Below are 12998 nucleotides of genomic sequence, written 5' to 3'. Positions count from 1 at the left end.
CCTCACTCTCCTCTCTTTCGCTCCCCTCTCGAATGCCGAATGCCCAATGCCCAATGCGAATGCCTCCTCTTCTCTCTCCCTTCTCCTTCATCCTCATCCCCCGCCTTGGAGGGTCCCTTCTTTGCTGAGAATCTCCCCTCTTTCTTCCCATTGGTCATCCTCTTATCTCCTTAGCTATTGAGGATAGCCGTTGCGCCGCTGGCTCTCTTGATGGCTTCGGCGACTTCCTGACTCCCTGACTCGCCAGCCTGATGGTATAAATTCTCCATGTGCAGGTGAGCTGGTTCACCGCACCTCTTGATGGCTTCGGCAACTTTCTGACTCCCTGACTCGCCAGCCCGATGGTGTAAATTCTCCATGTGCAGGTGAGCTGGTTCACCGCACCACTGCACCACTGTATCACTGAACCACTGTGTAATATAAATACTCCTGATTGCTCCATGTGCCAAGCTCACTCTCCATGTGCGCAGCTCTTGATGAGATCACTTTGGACACGGTACTCCTGGTTGACCTGTGTCGACCTGTGGTTGACCTGTGTCGACTTGTGGTTGACCTGTGTCGACCTGTGGTTAACAGCCTCGGACAGTACTCCTGGATGAACCCGTGTGATCGCGTGGCTAACTTGTGTTGACACATGGTCAACATGTGGTCAACAGATGTCGTCATGTGGTCAACGCCTGTCGACAGGTGGTCGTGTGATAAGGTAACAAGTTGTCATCTAGCTAGCTCGCTAACATAGTTATTACTTGGCCAATTCGGTGACATGGTTGTCATCTGGTCAGCTCGCTGACATAGTTGTCACTGGGTGACATGGTTGTCATCTAGATAGCTCGCTGACATGGTTGTCACCTAGTGACATGGTTGTCATCGCCTAGCGAGGCATTGGGCTGCTACTTGAGATTGTAAGTGGCATGCCTCAATCGGTTGAGGCTCACAATCAGACAGGAGGAGGAGTTGCTAGTAGACTCATGACACGGCATTGTACGTAGATGGCACCACAGCGAGCTTGGAGAGAGTCAGGGGAGCCCTCCCTAGCTATCTACTGTGAGGCCTTGGGTGCATGGATCAACTGGACAAAATCCATTGGTTTCTTCACAGGCTCTAAGGAGACACAAGAGATTCAAGAGTGGTGGAGTGCCTTTGGCTTTCGATGGATTCCGTAGGGCCAGACAGCGAGATACCTTGGATGCGAGGTGGGTATTGATATTATAGCAGAGCAGCAGATTGCCTCGGTCCTCGAGAGTGTTCGGCACAAGCTTCTCTACTGGAGCTCGACAAACTCTCCTTAGCGGCCCGTGCCTTAGTGGAAAATTAGGTCCTTCTTGCCACGGCCTAGTAAATTGCCTCTTGCTAACGTTTTCACAAAGAGTGCATTGGACAGCTCTGACTTTTAGTATGGAATTTCTACCAGAGCTCGGGTCGCTTGGCAGACCGCAGGATTGGGAGGCTTGGGTATCATTGACCCAGAGATGCAAAGCAGAGCCCTCTTGGGCAAGTTGGTTGTTCGCGGCCTCACCCCTGGCACAGGGCTTACTGGAGCTCGACAAACTCTCCCTAGCGGCCCGTGCCTTAGTGGAAAATTAGGTCCTTCTTGCCACGGCCTAGTAAATTGCCTCTTGCTAACGTTTTCACAAAGAGTGCATTGGACAGCTCTGACTTTTAGTATGGAATTTCTACCAGAGCTCGGGTCGCTTGGCAGACCGCAAGATTGGGAGGCTTGGGTATCATTGACCCAGAGATGCAAAGCAGAGCCCTCTTGGGCAAGTTGGTTGTTCGCGGCCTCACCCCTGGCACAGAGCCCTGGAAGCTCCTCCTATAGTAAGGGCATTCCCAGATTACCCTAACGCACTGGGGGGCAGTGGCATCATTCACAAAGATGGATCTTTTCAGAGGCCCCCTTACGGGGAAAGGTTTCCCCATGATGAGGAGCCTCCATAGGGTCTGGCAGAGATTAGCAAGGGGCCTCATGCTCAGCCCCGTTGTAGAGAGGAGTTCGAGTGGCAACCCCTCATTTGGTACCCAGAGATCAAGGATAGGATGGACATATTCTCCGGCGTATTCAAGCGTCAACCCTCATTTGACACCCGAAGATCATGGATAGGATGGACGTATTCTCGAGCTATGGACTCACATTGGATGGGCACAGTGGGACAGTGGCCGGCGTGCTCCTTTGGCAAAAGGAGCGGATTACCCATGGAGGAAGAGGCAAGGCTTGGAGCCATAGTGCATATGTGAGGGGCAGGGCAGCGGATGAGGGAGATTGACCTAGCCATCCCTGAGTCTTGGTGGGAGGGACTCCGCGTGTGGATGGATAGCAGGTGGTTGGGTCAGTTTTCTTAGACTTGGGGTCCCCTTGAGGATGATGATTCAGTGAGGCAGCATGCAGCCTGGTTTCTTCCGTGTAGGGCCTGGCGGCCTACTTCAGGCACTCACGGAGAGAGACCCAGACATGGACGGGAGTTGGGATGGGATTCATTGGTAGATGATCAAAGTGGTGGGCCAATTGGAGAAGGAGTGGCACATTGATCCTCCCAGCAGGATGCCCCTAGATGGCGCCTCTGACTTTGGGAAGGTAGGCCCCTTAGGGAGGTCTAGTGGGATCCAGGATAGTGGTTTTGGCCTTCCAGGCTTGGCCTCACCGAGCAGGTGGACGAGGTGCAGCAAGAGGCTTTAGATGGACTCTTCGACTTGGACCCCTTCGAGGAAGAGGCATTAGGTGGCCCAGAGGGTGCCCCAGGAGGTCTGTTCCAGGTTTTGGATGCGTCTATGGTCCAGTTTGCAGCCGAGGAAGATCTCCTACTTCTTCTGGCTGGCCGCGCATGGAGGGAAACTAAGATAACTAGAGGAAGGGAAGGTGAAGCAAAGTGGATGGGGTTTAAAGGGGAAGTAGAGTGGAGTGAAGGCAAGGAGGATTGATCCGCGGGAGGGAAGGACTGCTGGGAGGGACAGGACGGAAGAAGGCACGTACAGGGTTGAATGGGCATCCATACACGATGTATGACGTCATACAGTATATAGACTAATAGAGGGGTGAGAGCTAGAGGAGAGGGGAGAGGAGATAGACTAGACCAAGAGGACCGAGTAGGCCAGTTGTACGGATGTCCATACAAGCTAATTTGGTATTCGTACGGACTGTACGGAAGCTAGAGAGGGAGGTTAAGGCAAGGAGTGGGGGGGGAAGTGTTGTACAATTGGAGGAGGCTACGAGTGACAAGAGGCTGGTAGAGCCAGGTCGAGGGCAAGGGGCTGGGAGGAGTAATGGCTTTGTTTTTCGAGAAAAACTTAAATTTTGAGTCTAGGATATCATTTAACTTTTTATCAAGAAATTGGACATATAATGTTGGTGTTGCGGTAATTTGAATCTCTATTTGTTTTTTGCAGCTGAAAAGGAAATGGCAGATAAAATTGCACCTGTGTCCCTTGGTCAAGGTCAAGGACCCAAGGCAACAACACTGATCATGGATGCTATGGCGACAGGTCTAACCATTGACTCTATATGTTGACCATATGTACATTCTGGTAGCGCACATGCAATAAACATTTAATTGGAAGATCACAATGGCAATTTTGACATGTTTGAGGTTCTATTTTCTGAAACAGGTTCATGGGTCCTGCTTCAAAATTGTCACCTTGCACCTTCTTGGATGCCTGAGCTTGAGAGGATCTGTGAGAATGTTCCAGCTGAAGTAAATCCTGGTTTCCGGTTGTGGATGACATCTTATCCAAGTCCAAAGTTTCCTATAACTGTATTACAGGTACTGTTCCTTCCACATGTGAAACTTCAAATTAATTTGACCTGTTTTTGGGCCCTTGTTTTTTAAAGAGCTGCTAATAGCGCCCCCCCCCGCCCCCTCCCCCCCCGGCCCGGTTAGGAAAACTACCTATTAATTAATTAGTCAATGGCGGGGGGGGGGGGGGGGGGGAGTGGGTCAAAATTTACGTAAGAGAAATCGCGATTAATCAATGGTGCATTTAATTAGAAGTCTCCAGAAGGCGCCATAAATCAAAAGTCTCTAGAAGCTGAGGGATCTAGACGGGTGAGGTCTATAAGTACACGGAGGCGCTGAGCCGAAGGAGGAAGGGCAGGGAGAGGGAGAGGAGAGGAAGGAAGGGGAAGAAGAGGGAGAGGGAGCGGGAGAGTACGAGGAAGGGGAGGGAGAGGGAGCAGGGAGGGGAGAGTGAGAGGCTGGAGAGGAGTGAGGAAAGGCTGAGAGATGGTGGAGAGGAGCAAAGAGAGCTGAGAGATGGTGATGGGAGGGGAAGCGAGGGATGCAGGGGGAAGCGAGTGAGGGAGAGGCTGGAGAGGCTGAGAGATGGAGCGAGGGAGGGAGAGGCTGAGAGATGGTGAGGGAGGGAGAGGCTGGAGAGGAGCGAGGAGAGGCTGAGAGATGGTGATGGTGGAGATGGAGGGAGGAAGAGAGCGACGGAAGGAGGTAGGTTAATTGATCGATTAGTATGTTAATCAAGTTAACACACCTTAGATTAATTATGATCATGTAATCACAAATCAAATTAATTAATCGATTTTCATGAGAGGAGCGATTGTTAGAATATGAAGCCAAGTTGAGTCAGTTTGGTGTGTTCTAGTGTGTTCTAGTGTGAGTTCTAGTCTAGTGTGTGTGTGTGTGTGTGAGAGAGAGAGAAGGTGTACATACGTGTGTGTGGAGTCCAGAGCGAGCGCTTGGAGAGAGGTGATCAGGTCGTGAGAGCCCCGTACAGCTCCCCCGTCTGCCCGTACACCTGTACGGCTGTCGTACAGGTGCCGTACGTCAGTACGGACAGCCCGTACGACCACACTGCTCCCTCTACACATCCTGCGTGATCTCGCTCCAACCCTGCGTGTGTGTGCGTCGATACCGTTTCTTCTTCCCGAAACTTTATTTATGTGCATCCGTACACTTCTGTACATTTCAGTCCGTTCGCCTTCCGTCAGCATCTCTATCTCTCGCTAGCAACCTTGCACAATCCTCATCCGTACATCTGTACGGCCGCCGTACGGCGTCCGTACGTTTGTACTTTTCCGTACAAGCATAGCCCTCCTGTACAGTCAGAATACTTTTGGGGTTTCCCTCCGGTGTCTTCCCTAGCTGTGTCTTCCGCCAACTCCTACCTATCCCTTTGCTCTCTCCTTACCAGTTATACACTTCCTCTTCTCTCTTGTGGGCTTCCTCTGATATTCCTTTGGGACTGGTTTTTTTGGCTTTCGCCACCCTTTTACAGGTACTTCATCCTCAAGCTCCTTTTCTTACCAAGTCATGGCAGAGTATTCATATGAAAAAATATTTCAAAAGGAGCGCTCAGCTCCCTGCAAGAAGCAAAAGCAGGGGAGTGGGTCAAAATTTACGTAAGAGAAATCGCGATTAATCAATGGTGCATTTAATTAGAAGTCTCCAGAAGGCGCCATAAATCAAAAGTCTCTAGAAGCTGAGGGATCTAGACGGGTGAGGTCTATAAGTACACGGAGGCGCTGAGCCGAAGGAGGAAGGGCAGGGAGAGGGAGAGGAGAGGAAGGAAGGGGAAGAAGAGGGAGAGGGAGCGGGAGAGTACGAGGAAGGGGAGGGAGAGGGAGCAGGGAGGGGAGAGTGAGAGGCTGGAGAGGAGTGAGGAAAGGCTGAGAGATGGTGGAGAGGAGCAAAGAGAGCTGAGAGATGGTGATGGGAGGGGAAGCGAGGGATGCAGGGGGAAGCGAGTGAGGGAGAGGCTGGAGAGGCTGAGAGATGGAGCGAGGGAGGGAGAGGCTGAGAGATGGTGAGGGAGGGAGAGGCTGGAGAGGAGCGAGGAGAGGCTGAGAGATGGTGATGGTGGAGATGGAGGGAGGAAGAGAGCGACGGAAGGAGGTAGGTTAATTGATCGATTAGTATGTTAATCAAGTTAACACACCTTAGATTAATTATGATCATGTAATCACAAATCAAATTAATTAATCGATTTTCATGAGAGGAGCGATTGTTAGAATATGAAGCCAAGTTGAGTCAGTTTGGTGTGTTCTAGTGTGTTCTAGTGTGAGTTCTAGTCTAGTGTGTGTGTGTGTGTGTGAGAGAGAGAGAAGGTGTACATACGTGTGTGTGGAGTCCAGAGCGAGCGCTTGGAGAGAGGTGATCAGGTCGTGAGAGCCCCGTACAGCTCCCCCGTCTGCCCGTACACCTGTACGGCTGTCGTACAGGTGCCGTACGTCAGTACGGACAGCCCGTACGACCACACTGCTCCCTCTACACATCCTGCGTGATCTCGCTCCAACCCTGCGTGTGTGTGCGTCGATACCGTTTCTTCTTCCCGAAACTTTATTTATGTGCATCCGTACACTTCTGTACATTTCAGTCCGTTCGCCTTCCGTCAGCATCTCTATCTCTCGCTAGCAACCTTGCACAATCCTCATCCGTACATCTGTACGGCCGCCGTACGGCGTCCGTACGTTTGTACTTTTCCGTACAAGCATAGCCCTCCTGTACAGTCAGAATACTTTTGGGGTTTCCCTCCGGTGTCTTCCCTAGCTGTGTCTTCCGCCAACTCCTACCTATCCCTTTGCTCTCTCCTTACCAGTTATACACTTCCTCTTCTCTCTTGTGGGCTTCCTCTGATATTCCTTTGGGACTGGTTTTTTTGGCTTTCGCCACCCTTTTACAGGTACTTCATCCTCAAGCTCCTTTTCTTACCAAGTCATGGCAGAGTATTCATATGAAAAAATATTTCAAAAGGAGCGCTCAGCTCCCTGCAAGAAGCAAAAGCAGGTTGAGGGTCAGCATGACCCGATGCATGACACGCTTGAGGCTCAACTAGTATATGATGTAATGCATGAAGGATTTGCAGATACGAGAAAAGAGTGGAAAGACTCGGTTCCTTCAGTTGGCCTCATGGTTGAGGTCGATGAAATTGTGGATCCAGTCAGAGAGTATGCCAAGAATATAGTCATTATTCTTTCCAGGCCGGATGCCACCTGCTGCAGAGATAGGCAATTGGCTGACACGCAAATTGGCTGGCTCTTTTGTTCGTAAAGTACACTATGCAGCCAGGGGCTTTTTCGAGGTTATCATGGTGGATGAGATCCACAGACAAATGCTTTTGGAACATTCACCTCTCTTTTTTGGGCAGCAAATGGTGCATGTCTTGCCATGGTCTCCCACAAGGGACTTTCAGGCTTTAATCCGACACAGATGCCCAGTTTGGGTTGAAGTTGTTGATTTCCCCCAATGCATGGCCTCACTTTTGCCTAAAATTGCAGCCTCTTTAGATAAAGTGGTCTGCCCACCACGGCCAAATGGCAACTCAAACAGATTTTGCATTCTCTGGGATACTGATAATCCCACACCGGACTCTTATTCAGTCACGGTGAATAATGTGAACATGGGGAGTGCATTTTATAAACTCAAATGGGGTTTATTTGCAGGGGCCTGTTTTGAATGCAAAAAGTTTGGACACATGGCTTCACAGTGTCCACTGAACCAACATAAAATGCTTCATGTCACCTTGCCAGTCCACATGCCCACTAAAGATGCTCCTACTCCAGTTGCCAACAAAAATAAAAGCAGTAGACAACATTCTGGGAGTCAGGATAAAGGCAAAGATTCAGTAGCTACCAATGCGAATCTCACTTCACATTCACCTCTTGCTACTAAATCCTTGCCCAAAGGAAAGCAACCTTCAACTGATGGCTGGCAGAGCCCAAGAAAAGTTATTTCTGCTCAAAGAATTCCACCCTCCCGCACTTGGAATGGTGCATCTTCTAGTGGAAACACCCCAGAGACCAATACAGGAATTGGGATTACATGGGCTGCAGTAACAGCCAGCAGAACACTCTTCCCTGAAGAAGAGGTTGCTGCTTTGCTGTCTACTTCTCAGGCGACTACTTGTTCTCAGGGGCGAGGCCTCGACCCTGAGATAGAAATGCAAGGCTGACCTCATACATTTTGCTGCTGTACATAGTTGTTACATTACTATAAATATCTGTATATATGACTGCTCACATCACATGTTTTACACTCAATGTCTAGGGCATGTGTGACAGTAGGAAATGGAAATCTGTGTGGCTGTACATCAACAGATTTCAGCCTGACATAGTGGCATTACAAGAGTACAAGCAACATATTTATGCAGGCAAGACAGGACACTACTGTGGATATGACATTTTCTATGCTGGGGAGCACTCTTTCCTAGGGGTTGTCCTTCTGATCAAACATGAGCTTCAACCAGTCATTGCATTAAATGACAACAAAGGCAGATGGCTTGTTCTCCAATGCATTATTAGAGGAGAGGTGTTTGAGTTTGCTTCAGTTTATGCACCGCAGTCATCTCGAGACAGAACTACAATTTGGGATGCTATGCAACAATACCTGTGGAGATATCATGCCTACATATGTGGGGATTTCAATAATGCTCCACAATAGGGAGACAACACTTCCAGCCACGATCATATGTTATCTCCTGAAAGGCATGCATGGTCTCAACTACTTTTGCATTTGGATCTGGTTGACCTTTGGAAGGAATTGCAGCCTTTGTCACCGGGCTACACTTTTCAACATAATGCTCTTTCCGCCTATCAGGCACGACTGGATCGTTGGTATAGTGTCGCTCCCCAACAAAATGGGGATTTCGCATGCAAAATGTGGATTGACTATGCCTTTGTGCATTCAGACCATGCACCACTATGGCTGCGGTTATCTTTTCATAAGATGCCAGATGATAGATTGCCACAAAGGCGACATCTAATCATAAACAATAGTTATTTGCAACATGCTGAATTCAAGGCAATGGTTACTGAAGCAGCTCATTGTCTTTCCTCTAGCAGCCATCTTCATGCTGATGATGTCTGGGCTTCTTTTATTTCTAAAATGCAAATGGTGATTAGAGCTTATGGCAAGTCTTACATGAAGACTCTGAGGGAAACCATTGCTCAGGCCAAGTCTACTTGTCAAGACCTCACTGAACTCAGTCATCATCGTTCATTGTCCATGCATGAGCAAACCACACTATGTCAGGCCAGACATTGTCTTAAACTAAATGATCACAGAAAACTGGCAAAATGGGAGACTAGAGCAAGACAAAGAGCCTTCACAGATAAAGGTTGCTCTTCCAAAGAATTTTTCAAGAGTTTGCATCAGAGGAGAATCAAAACAGAAATTTGCAGAGTGCTTATGCCCGATGGATCATGGACTACTTCACGGTCACAGCTTGCCTCTGTTTGTGTGCATAACTTCTCCCAGCAATTTGGCTCTGCAACTCCTCCCTCGCAACAGGTTTTGCTTGCACGAAATTTACTGTTGCAAAATGTTTCTCCAATCATTTCCCCTACTCAAGCTTTGGAATTGGAGGAACCCTTTACTGAGAGGGAACTGTCAGATGCGATCAAATCATGTGGCAGATGGAAATCCCCGGATGGGATGGTTTAACAGTCGAGTTTTTTCTAGCATACTGGCCTATTTTGAAGCATCCATTACTATATATGGTGAATGCTACGTGGCAACATCAGAAAATGCCAGACACATGGAAGAGAGGTCTTGTTAAACTCCTTCCTAAAAAACAAATTTGTGAGTCTTTGGCAGACTGGAGACCTATCACTCTTATGCCCGTAATTTACAAAGTCACTACCAAAATGATTGTTGCTCGGCTAAAGGGGTTTTTACATGATGGGTTGCATCCTGCACAATATGGCTTTGTCCCGCGTAGGCATATCACAGATAACATTACTAATGCCTACATTGGAATTGAATATGCCAAATACACACAGCAGGATGTTTTGTTATTGCAAGTTGATATTGCCAAAGCTTTTGATACAGTTCAGTGGGATTTCATTTCATCGACTATGCAGGCTTTGGGTTTTTGCACAAAAATGTAGCAACTCATCAATTGGCTATATCAAGATAGTGAAGCTGCCTTCATACTTTCAGGAGATATTTCTCCATCCTAGACTCTTGCTTGCTCTGTCAGACAAGGATGTCCACTGAGTGCTTTACTTTTTGCCATAGCCACTCACCCACTGCTTCAATATCTGGATCACCTCTTGGACACTGACCAGCTGCACGGTTTGGAGATTCTTGGCAGTCGCAGCATGATTGCTCAAGCATATGCTGATGATTCATTCTTTACTCCAAAAAATACTCGGGCTGATCTGTCATGCTCTTTCTACATATGGATTGGCTGCTGGCCTTCGGGTAAATTTTCAAAAATCAAAATTGCTGCCTTTACATGCACAGGACTGGCACAACCTTCTGTGGCCTGGGGAAATTGTCCCTGCTTCTCAATTCATTCGACATCTTGGTTATCCTCTAGGCTGGGGACTCACCCGTTCATAACAAACTGATTGGGTGCTAGTAAAGTTAAGGGCAAAACTTGAATATTGGAAGCTTGCAACTTGGCCATTACATGTTCGTCTGCGAATTACACAATCCATTTTGATAGCATACATACAATTTTATCTACCTCTCACTACGTTCACTAAGGCAGATTTGGTTTCATTTATGTCAGCTATCATGGAAATTTTCTGGCGTTCAAAACATGGCAAGAAAAGTCTCAGATTACTCTCCATGCATCGTCTCTGTTCTCCAAAGATGCACGGGGGTCTGAACATTCTCAATATTCAAATGCATTTACTTGCTCACAGGGGGAAAATGATGATGCAGTTTATACAAGGAGATCAGCCTTGGGCTTTCATGATCCGCTCTCTCTTATTAAGGCAAGATCAGAGGATGCCCTTTTGTCTCTTCTCTGCTTCTTGATTGGAAACACATTCTATCCCACTTGGAATGGCAAGGCAGGGACTCTCTCTCGGGCAACTCTTTGAGGGTAGAGAATCTCTTTTGGTCTAAAGTATTCCACCCACCTTTGGCCATACAAGAACCCCGACGTTCTTATTTTCTCTCCGTCAAAGGCATTTCATCTGTGGCGGATGTACTTCAGGATGATGGCACAATTCTATCTTTTTCTTTGGCTGCTCGCAAATATGGCTTGGGAGCTCATTATCGTCCTTTATGGCATAAAATTTCAGCAATGCTCCAACCGTACTTGCCGGTACCTCATTTGGAAATTCAGCATCGGCTTGAGGATTAGATTTTACGCTCTCCTTCCTCATATGTCCGTCGTTTGAAGCTTTCACATATCACAGTGTCATCACTGTATAAAGTGTTATTAGCTCCACCTTGGATTTCCAACAGAGCAAATACTGTTTGGCATATGGATCGTCCAATGAAGTGGTGGAGAAAAAGGCTGCGTCTCCTTTGCCACTACAAAGTCCCTCTTCGACAACAGCTTTTCCTATGGCGAGTTCTCCTTGGCATTTTTCCATCTGGACAGTTACTCGCACACAGACATATTGCTTCAGCTGTTTGTCACAGATGCCCGCACTCTACTGAATCAGTGTTCCACATCTTTTGGTCCTGTCCAAATACTTCTGATCTCATTGCTCTCATCAGACAGAGGCTTTGACAGCGATTTCCTACTGTTACTTTTGGCATATTTTTTTGGTTGTTTGGCTTTCATCCACAAAGACAAGGTTTTGATTTATTTTTTGTATGGGTGAGATATTGGACCCTATGGACTTTATGGATGGATAGAAATCATAGAGTCTTTGGTGATCCACTATTTTCATCCTTTCTTTTTTTCAAACAATCTCTGCAACAATCATTCTACGATTGTTTTCAGACTCGTTTGATTGATCAAGATGTGTATACAGCTTATACTGAGATCTTTTGTTGAGTAGTAGCTACTTCGTTTTTGAAGTAGCTATGAATGTAATTATTCTATAGAAATAAAAGATTTCTTCCCACAAAAAGAAAAAGTGAGTTCTACTCTAGTGTGTCCTATGGATGCCACCGTGTCACATTGGGAGTTATCCGATATGCATTGGTGTTCATATGTGTGTGTGCTCTATATAAGAGCTGTACTTGTCTAGTGTCAAATCAATCAAGGATCAAGGTACAAGCTCTTTGGTCTACATGTGAGTACTCTCATTTTTGTTCATTGCCCTAGTCATTTCATTTCCATTTCATTATGTCTCCTTTTGAGTATCACTTCCTCTCTCCCTAGCCTACCCCTCTCTGCCTCCCTTCCGATACAGCATAGATGCCCCTCATCTCGAGTTGACTCGCCACAAGCTTAGTCAGGTCACGAGAGCAGACTTGCTGCAGCTTCATACGTACCGCACTTGGATTTATCCCACGCAGCTTCCGACGAAGATGGACACATATCGTGACCACTTCCTTCGGATCTCAGAGGATGGATTTGTCATTCCACCAGGCTACACAGGTATCCACATGTCCCACTCACTGAGGATTGCCCTTGGCCAGCTTAGAGTCTCTTCACATCAGCTCGAGATAGAGGCTGGTAGGATGCGACGCATGGAGGATGGACGGCGTCCAGGCCGAGAGACCAGGATCTGCCCTTGTTGCACCATGGGAGAGGTGGAGTCAGAGGAGCACTTCATTTGCAGATGCCCGCTATATTATGAGATCAGAGGGAGATTCCACTGTCTCTTCACGGATGGCTTTGGACCTCTCTCACGAGTGATGGATTATGAGGATCAGCATTGCCTAGCTCTTTATGTCAGGGAGGCCACTATGCTTCAACGACACTACCTTAGAGACCATCAGCACAGACCGGAGCGTGATAGAGCCCAACCCGATAGAGCTCAGACACACGCTATACCAGATGACATGTATCAGGAGGAGCACGAGGAGGTCAGAGCTCACACAGGACACATGCCTCCACCCTGTGGATGTACATATGAGATGGTTTGTAGATGCCGCAGGATCTTGTTACATAGGGGACGTACTCGCCGCTTCATCTCCAGACGATCCAGGATGATGGCAGCTTTTCGGAGGAGACTTACTCATGGAGATCTCGTCCCACCAGCCGCTCACCTCACTTTTGCTCAGATTTGTACTCTCATAGCAGGAGGCAGAGTCGATGGACAGGATTTCCAGTATTATTTTGGTTCTCAGACTCCGTGACACCTGGACTTGTATCTTTGCATTGACATATTGTACTCATCCCCCCATTTTGCACCCAGG

The 12998-nt window shown here is 47.8% G+C and overlaps 1 protein-coding gene across 1 annotated transcript in view; it reads left to right on the top strand.

Moving 5' to 3' along the window:
• LOC147899385 (uncharacterized) overlaps positions 1-12998 on the top strand; it is a 503340-nt gene that overhangs the window by 469560 nt on the left and 20782 nt on the right. Inside the window, exons 35-36 of the mRNA XM_087377716.1 lie at positions 3382-3477; positions 3601-3755. Of these exons, the coding sequence (XP_087233842.1) occupies positions 3382-3477; positions 3601-3755 (251 nt within the window). The remainder of the gene's footprint in view (positions 1-3381; positions 3478-3600; positions 3756-12998) is intronic.

Source organism: Dipteris shenzhenensis, chromosome 8 (genome assembly GCF_047967505.1).
Source record: "Dipteris shenzhenensis isolate YYH24624 ecotype China chromosome 8, Dip_SZ_1.0, whole genome shotgun sequence".
Lineage (NCBI taxonomy): Eukaryota > Viridiplantae > Streptophyta > Polypodiopsida > Gleicheniales > Dipteridaceae > Dipteris > Dipteris shenzhenensis.
This window is presented reverse-complemented; position numbering and strand designations above follow the sequence as displayed.